The sequence below is a fragment of the Ipomoea triloba genome, chromosome 11 (assembly GCF_003576645.1).
Source record: "Ipomoea triloba cultivar NCNSP0323 chromosome 11, ASM357664v1".
Classification (NCBI taxonomy): Eukaryota; Viridiplantae; Streptophyta; class Magnoliopsida; order Solanales; family Convolvulaceae; genus Ipomoea; species Ipomoea triloba.
The window spans coordinates 10,664,511-10,678,088 of NC_044926.1; the positions used below are offsets into that span (position 1 = coordinate 10,664,511).

At 34.8% G+C, this 13,578-nt stretch overlaps 1 protein-coding gene across 1 annotated transcript in view; it reads left to right on the plus strand.

Moving 5' to 3' along the window:
• The first annotated feature begins 4,715 nt into the window (after window positions 1-4,715).
• LOC115996738 (uncharacterized ATP-dependent helicase YprA-like) overlaps window positions 4,716-13,578 on the plus strand; it is a 19,689-nt gene continuing 10,826 nt past the window's right edge. The window contains exons 1-14 of the mRNA XM_031236115.1: window positions 4,716-4,939; window positions 5,743-6,471; window positions 6,869-6,965; window positions 7,062-7,162; window positions 8,439-8,570; window positions 9,185-9,253; window positions 9,444-9,566; window positions 9,659-9,808; window positions 9,889-10,020; window positions 10,137-10,216; window positions 10,402-10,496; window positions 10,594-10,661; window positions 10,986-11,087; window positions 11,175-11,248. Coding sequence (XP_031091975.1) covers window positions 4,778-4,939; window positions 5,743-6,471; window positions 6,869-6,965; window positions 7,062-7,162; window positions 8,439-8,570; window positions 9,185-9,253; window positions 9,444-9,566; window positions 9,659-9,808; window positions 9,889-10,020; window positions 10,137-10,216; window positions 10,402-10,496; window positions 10,594-10,661; window positions 10,986-11,087; window positions 11,175-11,248 — 2,114 coding nt within the window. The 5' untranslated portion in view covers window positions 4,716-4,777. The remainder of the gene's footprint in view (window positions 4,940-5,742; window positions 6,472-6,868; window positions 6,966-7,061; window positions 7,163-8,438; window positions 8,571-9,184; window positions 9,254-9,443; window positions 9,567-9,658; window positions 9,809-9,888; window positions 10,021-10,136; window positions 10,217-10,401; window positions 10,497-10,593; window positions 10,662-10,985; window positions 11,088-11,174; window positions 11,249-13,578) is intronic.

Genomic DNA, 13,578 nt, shown 5'->3' on the forward strand with positions numbered 1-13,578 from the left:
GAGAAAATATTTATCATGAGGAAATGATATTTTGGAAATTATATGTACATATTTAGTCTTGGAGGATAAGAATATTTGCAGCCGGGGTGAGCCGGAAATCTCACAAACGTTTTTGAAAATATACGAGAATCTGAGGCTGCGGTCCAGATTAGTATGAGCACTAGAGCTGCGGTTCTATTTGCTGTTGATATGAAAACCTAGGGTTGCGGTCCTATGGATTGAGTATTGGTGGAGTATTGTTTTTTTTGTATTGGTATCTAATCCTCCTTGACAAATATGGTATTTTGGAAAATGATATCTCCACATGTATTTTGGGAAAAGTATTTTATGAAGATTATGAGACAAATGATATATATATATATATATATATATATATATATATATATATATATATACGATTTTTGGAAAGAATATGATTGTTGAAAATCATAAAACCCAAGCCTATATTTTACGGGGTGAAATGGAACTTACTTAGCTTACGCTAATTTTGGGATGTACACCCCTTTGCTTGTGTTAAAATGTTTTGCAGGTGAACATGAATAGGATGGAAGTTGAGATCGAGGTCTACTCTATCTTAAAATAGACACCCTGGAAGGGTTATTTCTAGATGTATTAAGTTTGATGTTGATGTTGTATTTTGATGTTGTAAGTTTAGCCTGTGCACTTAGAGTGGAGTTTGTCAAAGAGGTGATAGAATTCACTCTAGGTGTGGCGGTAGCACCCAGTTTTCTGCTGATAAGATGTAAGCTTCCGCATTGTATTATTGGGATTTGTAATAAATCCAGGATGTGAAAATTGGGGTGTTCAAAAGTGTTATATTTTTGTATTCAATAAAAAAATCTATTCAACCGTGTTAATGATTTAGTGTGCATTGGAAGGGTATGAATAGACAAATTATTGTGTGGACCATGGTACAAATAGTGCTTTGTGAACCATAACAAAAACTACATTTTTAATATACTAAATGTATATTATTTGTGTGCTGAATATACATTACACAATATAATATACATTCAGTACACAAATAATGTACATCCCCCGAATACAGTGTACATTATTTTTATACTGAATGTACATTATTTGATAGTATAGTCCACACAATAATGATTGGTATGAATAGGGGTAGAATAGGTCAGACCCCTTTGTAGGAGCCTATGTTTGGGCCTAATTAATTAAGGCCTAGCTCATTTAGTAAAAATGTCAGGCTTGATCCAATTTCAAAGCTTATTAAACTAAACAGGCCAGGCCTATATATACCAAGTTCGACCTTCGGGCCTGGCCTGACATATATATATATATATATATATATATATATATATATATATATAATATTTTTATATTTATAATATAACCCCGAGTATATATAATTACCAAACTCTAAGCATTGATGCTAATCATGCTATAAGTGTTCTTATTGTTTAATTTTTTATTAACTGTTATTACTGTCATAATATTTAATGAAATGTCACAACTTAATTATGTGAATTGATTGTTAATTATTTTGATATTATATAGGATAACAAATTAAATAATAATACAATTGAATTTAATTCTAAACAAATTAACGAGCATGCTAAAGTTGTGACTTGTTTAATTTTAGAGTTAATTCCAGCAATGGTCCTTCGACTATGTTGATTTTTCAAAATTAGCCCCCAACTTTTAATTTGGACAATTTAAGTCCCTTGACTTTCAAATTCTTTCCAATGTTGGTCTTTTCGTCAAATTTTGGTTGAGGTCAAATGAAGGGGTAAAATTGTCCATTCACCTGTATAGTGTATTATTACTCGTATTTCTCTTGTCCTATACGCTATATATATGAATATAATCTCAGTCGAATCTCTTCGACTGAGATTATATGACTTTGATTGAGACTTCGGCTGAGATTATATTCATATATATAGCGTATAGGACAAGAGAAATACGAGTAATAATACACTAACAGGTGAATAGACAATTTTACCCTTCATTTGACCTCAACTTAATCAAAATTTGACGAAAGGACCAACATTGGAAAGGATTTGAAAGTCAAGGGGCCTAAATTGTCCAAATTAAAAGTCGGGGACTAATTTTGGAAAATCAACATAGTCGGAGGACCATTGTTGGAATTAACTCTTTAATTTTATTTTATATTTTAATTCTATGCATTGTGATGATATAGTTATGTAATTATGTATTAATTTTGTATTAGGTAGAGGTGCCCAAGGTTCGATTCCGGTCCGGTTTCGGTTCGGAACCGCCGGTTCGCAGTTCCAAAATAGCCGGAACCGGAACCTTATGTGGACGGTTATAGTCCGGTTCTAGAACCGGTGGTTCCGGTTAGAACCGCCGGTTCTAACCGAACTTCTATTTGTTTTTTTTTTTTTAGAATTTTAGGTGACGCAGTAGTGCATTGCACTGCTGCATCTAGAGCTGTCAATACGGGCCAACCCGGCCCATACGGGTTGACAAAAAACGGGTCGGGACGGGCTGGCCCGTTTTTCAAACGGGTTGGGAAAATCCCAACCCAACCCGTTGGTTACGGGCTAAACGGGCCAACCCGTTAGCCCGTTTTTAAATTATTTTATATTATTAAAATTTATTACTTTTTGTATTGTTTAGCAATTAAACCCCCAACCTCTAAGTTAATAATTAACACTATTTTCAACTAAACACATGAATCTTTTTTAACTAATATCATGTATATATATATATATATATATATGTTATGTATATACGTACTCTGTTGTTTTTTTCATTCAGCAACAAACATAATGTTAAGTTTATGTACTCTGTTGTTTTATGTTGGTTGATGATGAGATTAATGTGCTGTGGATCATATCCACACAACAAACATATATGTTAATTAATATGTTATGTAAAATATGTATGTTAATGTGGATATATATATATATATATATATATATATATATATATGATAATTTATTTAATTAATTTTTAATACTAATATAATTTAATTACATGTAACATACTAATCAAAGTCTTATTACTTATTAGCAAATAGCAACAACATTCTAAAATATTAATACAATACCTAATTACATAACAAATTTGAGGGTAGGGGGTTGGGGTGGGGTGGGAATATGGGTTATACGGGTTGGCCCGTGTAACCCACTGGCCAATACGGGCCGGGTTGAGAACGGGCTGGGTTGGAAATCCTCCAACCCAACCCGTCTAAAATACGGGTTAAACCGTTTTGGGCAAATTATGCTGTGGACCCAGGTCCACCTTGCAAGGTGGACTTGAGTCCAAAACTACGTCGTTTTTGTCTCTTTTTTTTTTTTTTTTTTTTTTTTTTAGGTAAACATATTGCTGAATTTAAGTTGCCCAAAAATGTGTGAATGTAGAGGTTTCAAAGTGTGAATGTAGAGTATAGAAATCATGAATGTAGCGTTATGATTGTGTGAATGTAGCGTTGCCCAGAAATGTGTGAATGTAGAGGTTTCAAAGTGTGAATGTAGAGTATAGAAATCATGAATGTAGCGTTATGATTGTGTGAATGTAGCGTTGCCCAGAAATGTGTGAATGTAGAGGTTTCAAATTGTGAATATGGAGTATAGAAATCGTGAATGTAGAGTTATGCATGTGTGAATCTGTAATAGAGTTAAGAAGTTCTAGCAACTTACAGCCCTGTGTGAATGTGGAGTTCTCAAGTTGTGAATATGGAGTATAAGACCTGTGAATATAGAGTTTTGAATGTGTGAATGCATAACAGTGGTAATATAGTTACTAAACATATAATCCTGTAATGTGTGAGTGTAGAGTTTACAAAGTGTGAATGTAGAGACCCAGGTCCACCTTGCAAGGTGGACCTGGGTCCACGGCATAACGATCCACGGTTTTGACAGCTCTAGCTGCATCACCTAATTGCGCTGATGCGCTATCTCCTCTAACATATTAAATAATATAATATATATTATATTATAATATATGTTATTTAGTATATATAATATATAATATAATATATATAATATATATTATATGTAATATATAATATATGTTGTTTAGTATATACAATATATATTATAATATATATAATATGTTATTTAGTTATTTAGCATATATAATATATAAGTTATGCACGGTTTGGAATCGGAATCGTCCAGTTCCGAACCGGAACCGGAACCGTACGGACGGTTCCGATTTCGGTCCGGTTCCAACAATGCACGGTTCGAACCGATAGGTGGTCATCCTTATTATTAGGTATGTTTCTTAAATTATTTATATATATACGTATTAAAGTTTTTAAAATATCTTAGCACATAGGCTTTAAATAGGCTCAAAATAGTACTTCCTTTGAAACCTTTTTAACGTTTTAAATGCTAAACATGCTTTTAAAAAGGCTTCAAGACATGTCAGATCAGATCAATGGTAGGCTTAGGCTTGAGCTTAACGAAAAGCCTACTGTAGTCTTAGGCTTGAGCCTAACAAAAAGTCTATATACAGGCTCAGGTCTATACTTTAGATTTTCATAATAGACCCAAGTCTAATTTTCTAAAACTCGGCTTGGCTCGATGTATTTCCACCCCTAGAAGTAGTGCAAAAAAAAATAAAAAAAAATGGAACCATTGAACCGGCTCGGAATTGTAGATTTCATAATTGGAACGGTTCTGGTCACTTGTTTCAAAAACCGCGAATCGTTGAGAGTTGAGACCGGCCCGCGGTGCCTACCAACTGCCCAATCCCGCGCCAAATCCTAGGTTTTCTATACAAACGGTCAAACCCCGATTGGCAATTTGCATTTTTGCTAAGCAAGGGATTGGAGTGTCCTTGTGGGGAAATGGCGGATGGCTGCAATCGAAGAATCGAAGTGCGGAGTCTTTCTGGTGAGACAACCGCCGTTTCCGTTTCGCCGGACCTGACTGTTCAACAACTCAAGCTCATTCTCAAGCAGAACTTTACACCCGCGGCTTCTTCCCCCAATTTCCATCTCTTTTTCAAGGCAATTTCATCATTCCTGCAGCCCTATTGCGCACCTTCCATGCTCATTTCTACATTCATATGCTAATATTTCCCCGTATGATTGTTGGTGTATAGGATACTTGTGACTAGAATGGTGTGATGGTATAGTTAACCCAAAAGAAAAGCATTTTTTTGCAGCCTCCGTACAAAATGCATATATTTTGTTAGAGTAAACATTACTTTAAATCCTCAATGGTTGTGATTCCATCCTAATATTTTTTTTTTCAATATAAATTCAAGCATTAACCTTTCAAATCTACCTACTTTTCTGCCACTTTGAATAAGATGTAAGTTTTTTGTTTTGTTCCTTTCATGTGAGATGGCCAACTATCTTCATGGAAAGTTTTCCATGATTGCAAAGGAAAGACCACTGAAAACCTTATTTGAAATAATGATAATTAAATTGCCACTGAAAAAACAAATATTATGGACTGAATCACCACTGGCCAAAACAATGAGGATGAAAAGTAAAATTCACTATAATTTGTTAGGTGAAAGCATATTCTTTTACCACTCTACATCAAGAAGTTTGAATCTTTACATATTAACCTGCACACACACACACACATTCATGTATTTGGTATAGTGCAAGTTTTATGGTTATTTATTATTAGATTACTTCATTATTTACTTTATTTTACTTCATTTTATTTAATGTTTTGTGTGGGGGATGGAGAGAGAGAGAGAGAGAGAGTCTTGGTACTGTTTGGAAATTATCATTCTCATTGTGGAGTCATATTCTTATGAATTTTACTTTCTTCTCTCTTGCATTGTTTGGATTAGGGGATGAAATTGGCAGTAGAGAATAAGCTAGGCAGCTATTCAATTGGTGATGGGGATTTTTTGGTTCTTGTTCCTTTTGCAAAGAAAGATAAACAGCAGACTGAGCAATCTGCTACATCCCCAGCTATGACGAGATTTGCAACTTCAAAACAATCTGAGTCAACGTGGCGTGATGTGGTGGAAGACCTATCAGTTTTGCGCAGCACAATTAGCAATAAAACTCAAAACGATATTGAGTTAGAGTCAGTTAATTCTGAAAATAGACAAGCACAAAATGTCAATGTTTCTTCCAGTGGTACTTCACAGAGAAAACGCAAGTTAAAATCCGTATCTAATAAGACAGAACAACCTACAGATGAGCTCATATTTGACATACTGCAGTCACCTAGCAGTAGTATAGACGAACAGGCATCTAAATTTGTCATGGTTTTAGATTCAGTTAATTGCTTATTTGATCCAAGTTCAGGGAACTGCATATGTAATGAAGCTCGCAGACAGAACACTGAGATGAATCCGCGGTCAACAAAAAGCAATTTGTGCTTGTGTCCATCATGGTTGAAAAGTAAAATGAAATTATTTTCTTTCATAAATATATATTCTGCTGTTATTCAACTTCAGCATGGAAAAGTTACCTTGTGTTCTCTGAAGCAAGCACTTGATCAACTTGGTAAATTTGGATTTCGAGCCAGTATAACAGATGTTGAGCATCTCTCTGACCTCTGTCCTCAGGTACTTGTTTTGTTGGGTTATGGTGGCTATTTTGACAATTTGGTTGCTATTTTACTACTTTAAGTAGATATATGTCTAAGTTCACTATTTTTTTATTTTTATTTTTTTTTTGAATACTATTGACTCTGTTACAATGTAGTATCTGTTCATACATACTTTCTCAACCTACTGAAGCACAACGAGCCAACGCCCCCACTGGGGATCGAACCTGTGACCTCTCACTTGGGAGGGCCACAACTATGCCGCTTGACCACAAGGCCTTTGGCCTAAGTTCACTATTTATTTCAAAAGTTATTTTAAAGCATTAGGTTAATCTTCTGTTATGCTATGAGATACAACGTAGGTTCATTAAAATAACTTCACATTGCTCCAGAACATACTCTTATTTGCTTTACAGGTTTTATGTATTGTAGATAATTCTAAAGGGGCAATAACTTCTACCAATGCTATTATGATTGTCAAAACTTCAACTGAACTGAGCGATCAGCATGAGAGTAAGCTTATTGCTCCCCTCATGTAGATCTTACTTCCATTTAAATTGCTTCAATATTGAGTGATTCCTTTGGCAATGAACCAATTGGTTTTCTCAGTTGCTAAAAAATGTATCCTGCCCTCAAAGATTGTCAACTCAATGAAGAAAAGGCAAGAGTGCTTCAAAACAAGTCTTTTGAAGGTCATAAGATCATTAATGGTATGTCTGTTTATTCTGGAGCCTTTTATTTGAACTTTGAAGTAACTATGGTGTCCTTGGATATTACTTATTTATTTACAGTTAATATGAAGCTCAATAATGTGCTAAATCTGTTGTGGTTTCTTGTCTGCTTTTCTTTGTAGAGCGACTTGGAAAGTAATTTTCTTGGCTTTTCCATCACATGACTTGACACTATAACATTTCTGTCTCTAGTTGTTGATTTGGGATTCTTTTTCCTTGTGTTTAGTTGCCTCCTTTATTCTGATTTCTTCTTGTTAAGAGTCCCACATTGAAAATATAAGAAAGAACGTATGGGTTTATAAGGCCATGGGTTAGACTAGCTTATTGATTGGATTCAATCTTTTCTTTTAGTGTAGTTTGGCTCATGTGCATTATAGCCCAGTTGAGTGACCTTGGCCCAATCTTAGATTATAACACTTCCTTATTTGGCCTCTGAGACCCTTCATAAATCATTTGTTAGTGTTTGGTTGACAACTTTTTAGAACAAAACTATGAGATTTGATTACCCCTTCAATTAAAAAACCCATTCCCTAATTAAAAATGGGTATCATTCCATCTTATTGGTAATCTGACTTTTTTTTATTTGAAAACGGTAATCTGACTTTTAAGTTTGGATTAGTGCTTTTAGATTTTTGTTTTTATTTTTTTGTTCATATTGGTGCTTTGGATATCATTATATTAGGATCAATTGCCTTGATTTTTTGTTTTTGTATTTTTAAAACCTTTATTCCCATTATAAGGTCATACATAACCAAACATCAATATTAGTAATCATTCCAATTTCACTCTATTACCAAACATGCAAAATACTTTCACCAAAACCCATTACCATTACTAAGTATTTGATTCCCATTCCGATTCCGATTCCCATATGCCAACCAAACACACCCTTATTGTGCAACAAATGGAAAATAAACCTTCCAAATTATTTGAAGCAATCTTCCAGAACTTTGAGAGGGAACTCTTGCAGGTGCTCTACATAGTCGATAGATAAACAACATCTTTGACATGTTAAAACTGCAAAAACTCATTTCAAAAAAAAAAAAAAAACTGCAAAAACTAAAAAGCTTTTCCTCTATACTAAGAGGCATCTGTATTTTGATTTTACTGTTTTGGAATGTGATTTATGGTTTATTTTGGAGGTACTTTGCCCTATTCGATATAGCCTTTGATCATAGCAGAAAAATCTTCTTTTTATATCCACAGTTTTAGTAACATTTCAGTCCTCATAAATAACAAAACTATCATCATGCAGTTTGAAGATGGCAACAAGTTTTCCAAGTTCTCCTTTGAAGATTTCCTTCAATATGTGAAGAAGTGCAATGATGTTGCAAGTGGGAGCAAAGTGAATACAGAGAGGTCTCATTCCTTTGAAGCGCTTTGTCATGTAGGGTTCATTCTGTACTCTCTTCTTTGCTTTACTTTGTCAGACTGTGGGTGCAGGAAAAAAACATATTTGTTACTGCATTACTATTACCTACATCATTCCAGCATCTGGTGTTGGGTAAAGGTTCTATTTTAAATATCAATGCTATTGATTTTTCTTTTCCTATTACTTTCTATGCATTTCAGAGATTCACATGGATATTAAATTACCATTTAACAGGATTTAAATGCTTAGTATCAATTATGCTTGCTCCTACCTTTTCTCCCTCTAAAATTTTGACCTTCCTGATAGGGCCTTTTTCTGAACTTGTGATGGTAATAAAAGCTAGCACACCATATCCACACCTTTTATGTAATGCATTTTCTCCTTTCAAGATCTTGGGGATGCATCTGTGTTAAGAGTGTAATGATTACTACCTACTTTTTATTTATTTAATAGTTATTTTTATTTTTATTGTTGTGTTTTAAAGTTGTAGTAATCTTTTGACTATCGCACTGTGTTGAAGTATTTCTGGTGCTATTGTTACATAATCATTCTGATCTTTTATGATCCGTCACTAACCTAATTCTGATTCCCTGAATAATAATTTTGCCAATTACTGCTTTGACATGAAGGACACAAACCCCTTGCTTCCTATCGAAATGTTGGAACATCTTATAAGAGGCATTGGATCTAAAGGACAGGTTTTACTTGTTCTCCACTTTTTCCTATTTGCATTATGTTGTATTATATCTGTTTGACGAGACTACGAGAGTAGTTCTTTTTTCTTTTCTTCTCTTTGGGTGATAGTTTATATCTCTGGACCTTGTAATCTGTAGCTAGTATCTACTTTATATGGATGATGGTCCTGAGCGCTATACATTCCTATTGCAGGTTGTTCATGTTGAAGAGATAAATGCTCGAAATGCTAAGTATGCTGAGATTCCAAATGGGCTTTCAGAATGTACTAAGTCTGCACTAGAAAATATTGGAGTAACTAGGTTATATAGTCACCAGGTAAGTCACTATCCCTACAGCAGAGATAGTTTTTTTCTTTTTTTTTTTCTTTTTATTTTTTCAAGGCATCTTTTAATTGCGGCAATATATAGGCTGAGTCAGTTCAGGCATCTCTAGCTGGCAAAGATGTAGTTGTGGCGACCATGACATCCAGCGGAAAATCTCTTTGCTACAACCTTCCTGTTCTTGAAGCATTATTTCAGAATTTGTCAGCATGTGCACTTTACCTCTTTCCAACTAAGGTTACTGCCTTTGCAGTGTCTTTCTTAAGTGGTTAACTGATCATGACTTTATTACAAGGTTGAGATTTTTGTGGTTGCAGGCTCTTGCACAAGATCAGCTGAGAGCTTTATTAACTATGACGAATGAGTTTGATCATAACCTAAATATTGGTGTATATGATGGAGACACTTCTCAGACAGATAGGATGTGGCTACGCGAAAATGCTAGACTGGTATTTCAGTAAGTTATAATTTTTAGGTAGCAAAACATTTTTGTTCTTTATTCTCACCATCTTCTTTTAAGTCTCTAGGTCTAATCATCCAAATCTCTTCCTCCATTTACGTGCAGTTGATTACAAATCCAGATATGTTACATGTGTCTATCTTGCCATTCCATGGACAGTTTAGGCGGATTTTGTCTAATCTAAGGTGAAATTTTATGCACATTTATTTCTTAATACTTTTCCATGCAAATGAGGTTTTGACTCCTTTCCTCCAGGAATGCTTCTTTAACTCTTCAAAAAATATTTGGTCAGTTTAAGATGTTGAAGTATAGTTGTTTCTATTATTAATTACTTATTATTTAATATTTAATTTGTCCTCTTTTAATTTAGGTTTATTATTATAGATGAAGCTCATGCTTATAAGGGTGCTTTTGGATGTCATACTGCTCTTATTTTGAGAAGGCTTCAACGACTCTGCTCTCATGGTAATCATCCATTTTAGTTTACATAATTTTTCACTTCCTTTTATTCTATGGGTTTCCAATTAATTTGAAACCCATCCATTGATGAATTCTCATGCAGTTTATGGTAGCAATCCTTCTTTTGTATTTTCTACTGCCACTTCTGCAAACCCTGTTGATCATGCTAAGGTAGTAATTCATTTAACTGTTCATTATAAATTTGTTAATGTCTCAGTATTGTCACTGATTGCTATATGTTCATAGTTCATTGGTACAGTGGTCAGTTTCATATTCTAATCTTGAATTTTCAACTTTTTGGGGTGATTCATCCAGAAGTAAGAAAATCAATTTTACGAGAAGATACATCTAATACTTGTGTTTAGGGGTGAATTACATTTTTGTATTTGAATAAAATAAACTTGTAACAGGGGCAGTTGCATTTGTGCAAACAATTGTATACTCTCCTGCTGACTGTTCATATTGGTAAGCATTTAAAATGTTATTTATGTATAGGAACTTGCAAATCTGCCGGCACTAGAGTTGATTCAGAATGATGGCAGCCCTTCTGGTCCTAAACTTTTTGTGCTTTGGAATCCTCCTTTGTGTCTGAGAACGGTGCAGCCCTTGCAAATGTTCTGTTAATCCACTTTCCATTGGTAATTTTATTGAGTAGTCTCACTTTTGGCACTTGCCCATTAATAGATTTCAAAGAGAAGTAGGAAGGGCGCAGATGCTAACAAATCTACTAATAGAAGTGAGGTTGCAGGAAGATCAAGGTAATTTCTTTCTTGACTAAATTCCTTTTGTTGTACACTTCTTTAAATGGCTTTACATTTTAAATTTCCATACTACTTTAAAAAAAAAAAAAAAAAAAAAAGACCAAGAAAATCATGTTAGCTTAGGCAAAATCCACATGCAAATGAAGATGGTATATGAATATGAACTTTCTAAAAGAATTGATGAGGCTTAATGATCGTAATCAAAAGAGTAGGAGTACGAGCAAGGAATTTGGAAATGAAGTAACTGGAGATTTTCATTTTGAATAAGGTAGTTTGGCATATAAAATTTGTTTAAGTGGAAGTTTAGAACTATACTGAAAACATTTAGGGTGTGTTTGGTTGGAGGGTTTAGGCATAAGGAATGGGTATTGACAAAATAGAGGTTTAACACAGAAAATTAGAGGCTAGTATTTACTGACCAGAACTGAAAAATGATGGAAAACAAATGTTTCTGAGTTCTGAAATAACAAATCTGTGTTATATCTTCATTAGCTAGCTGATACATCTATATATACATGAGAAAATAGACAAGTTTCCTGAAATTCTGCACTATTTACTGCTGCCTAACATTTCTGCTACCTAACATTTCTGCTGCCTAACTTTGCTGCTGTTAACTTTACTGCCTAACTTTGCTACTGTTTATTTTACTGCTGCCTAACACATAATAATTATAATAATCTCAACAATCAGAAATATACTACACATTTTGCTGCTGCATTGACATCCCCCCTCAAATTGATGAAGGTAAGTCTATCAACATCAATTTGCTATTGAGAAACTTGTGTCTTTGGCGTGTTAGAGCCTTTGTAAAAACATCAGCTACTTGAAGATCAGTAGTAAGATGAGGTAGAGTGATAACACCTCGAGTAAACGCCTCCCGGATGTAATGACAGTCGACTTCAATGTGCTTTGTGCGTTCATGATACACTGGATTTGCAGCAATTTGAATAGCACTGGTATTATCACCATGAAGTGGAGTAGGATCACTTGAAGGAAATCCAAGTTCAGAAAGAAGACCACGTAACCACACAATCTCTGAACACGCAGCAGACATAGCTCTATACTCGGCCTCTGTAGAGGATTTAGAGACACTCTCTTGCTTCTTACACTTCCAAGAAATCAAGGCATCCCCAAGAAAAACGCACCATCCTGTGATAGATTTCCTAGTATCTGGACAGCCAGCCCAATCTGCATCACTATAAGCTGTCAAATGAAGAGCTGATTGTTTGGGAAAAAACAACCCACGAGTAGGTGACCCAATTAGATATCGAACTATGCGACGAACTGCCGCAAGATGGAGATGTCGAGGTGAGTGCATGAATTTACTGACGATATGAACAGCATAGGAGATATCGGGCCTTGTAATTGTTAGGTAGATAAGACTACCAACAAGTTGCCTATACAAAAAAGGATCGGGCAAAGGTTCGCCCTCATCTTTCCGGTATTTCACATTGACCTCCATTGGTGTATCAACAGCAGTAGCATCCTGTAAACCAGCCATCCGAATGAGATCTTGAATGTATTTATGTTGGTTTAGGAGGAAACCATGATCTTCATAGTGAACTTCCAGCCCTAAAAAATATGTTAGATGCCCAAGATCTTTCATTTTAAATGTACCGGACAACATATTTTGAAGCTTAGTAATCAGCCCATTATCATTACCAGTGATGATAATATCATCAACATATACTAAGAGAAAGACCATACCAGTGGTTGTCTTGTGAAAGAAGAGTGAGGAATCATATTGACTCTGTGTGAAGGAAAAGGTGAGAAGAGTGTCGCGAAACTTCTCAAACCAGGCTCTAGGTGCCTGTTTTAAACCATACAAGGAACGTCTTAACTTGCAAACCTCATGTGGAGCTATCATTGGCATACCAGGTGGAAGCTTCATGTAGATCTCTTCCTTAAGATCCCCATTTAAGAAGGCATTTTTTACATCCATCTGATGTAAAACCCAAGATTGAGAGGAAGCAATAGCAAGTATGGTTCTCACTGTGGTCATCTTAGCAACTGGTGCAAATGTTTCTNCTGAAAAATGATGGAAAACAAATGTTTCTGAGTTCTGAAATAACAAATCTGTGTTATATCTTCATTAGCTAGCTGATACATCTATATATACATGAGAAAATAGACAAGTTTCCTGAAATTCTGCACTATTTACTGCTGCCTAACATTTCTGCTACCTAACATTTCTGCTGCCTAACTTTGCTGCTGTTAACTTTACTGCCTAACTTTGCTACTGTTTATTTTACTGCTGCCTAACACATAATAATTATAATAATCTCAACAATCAGAAATATACTACACATTTTGCTGCTGCATTGACA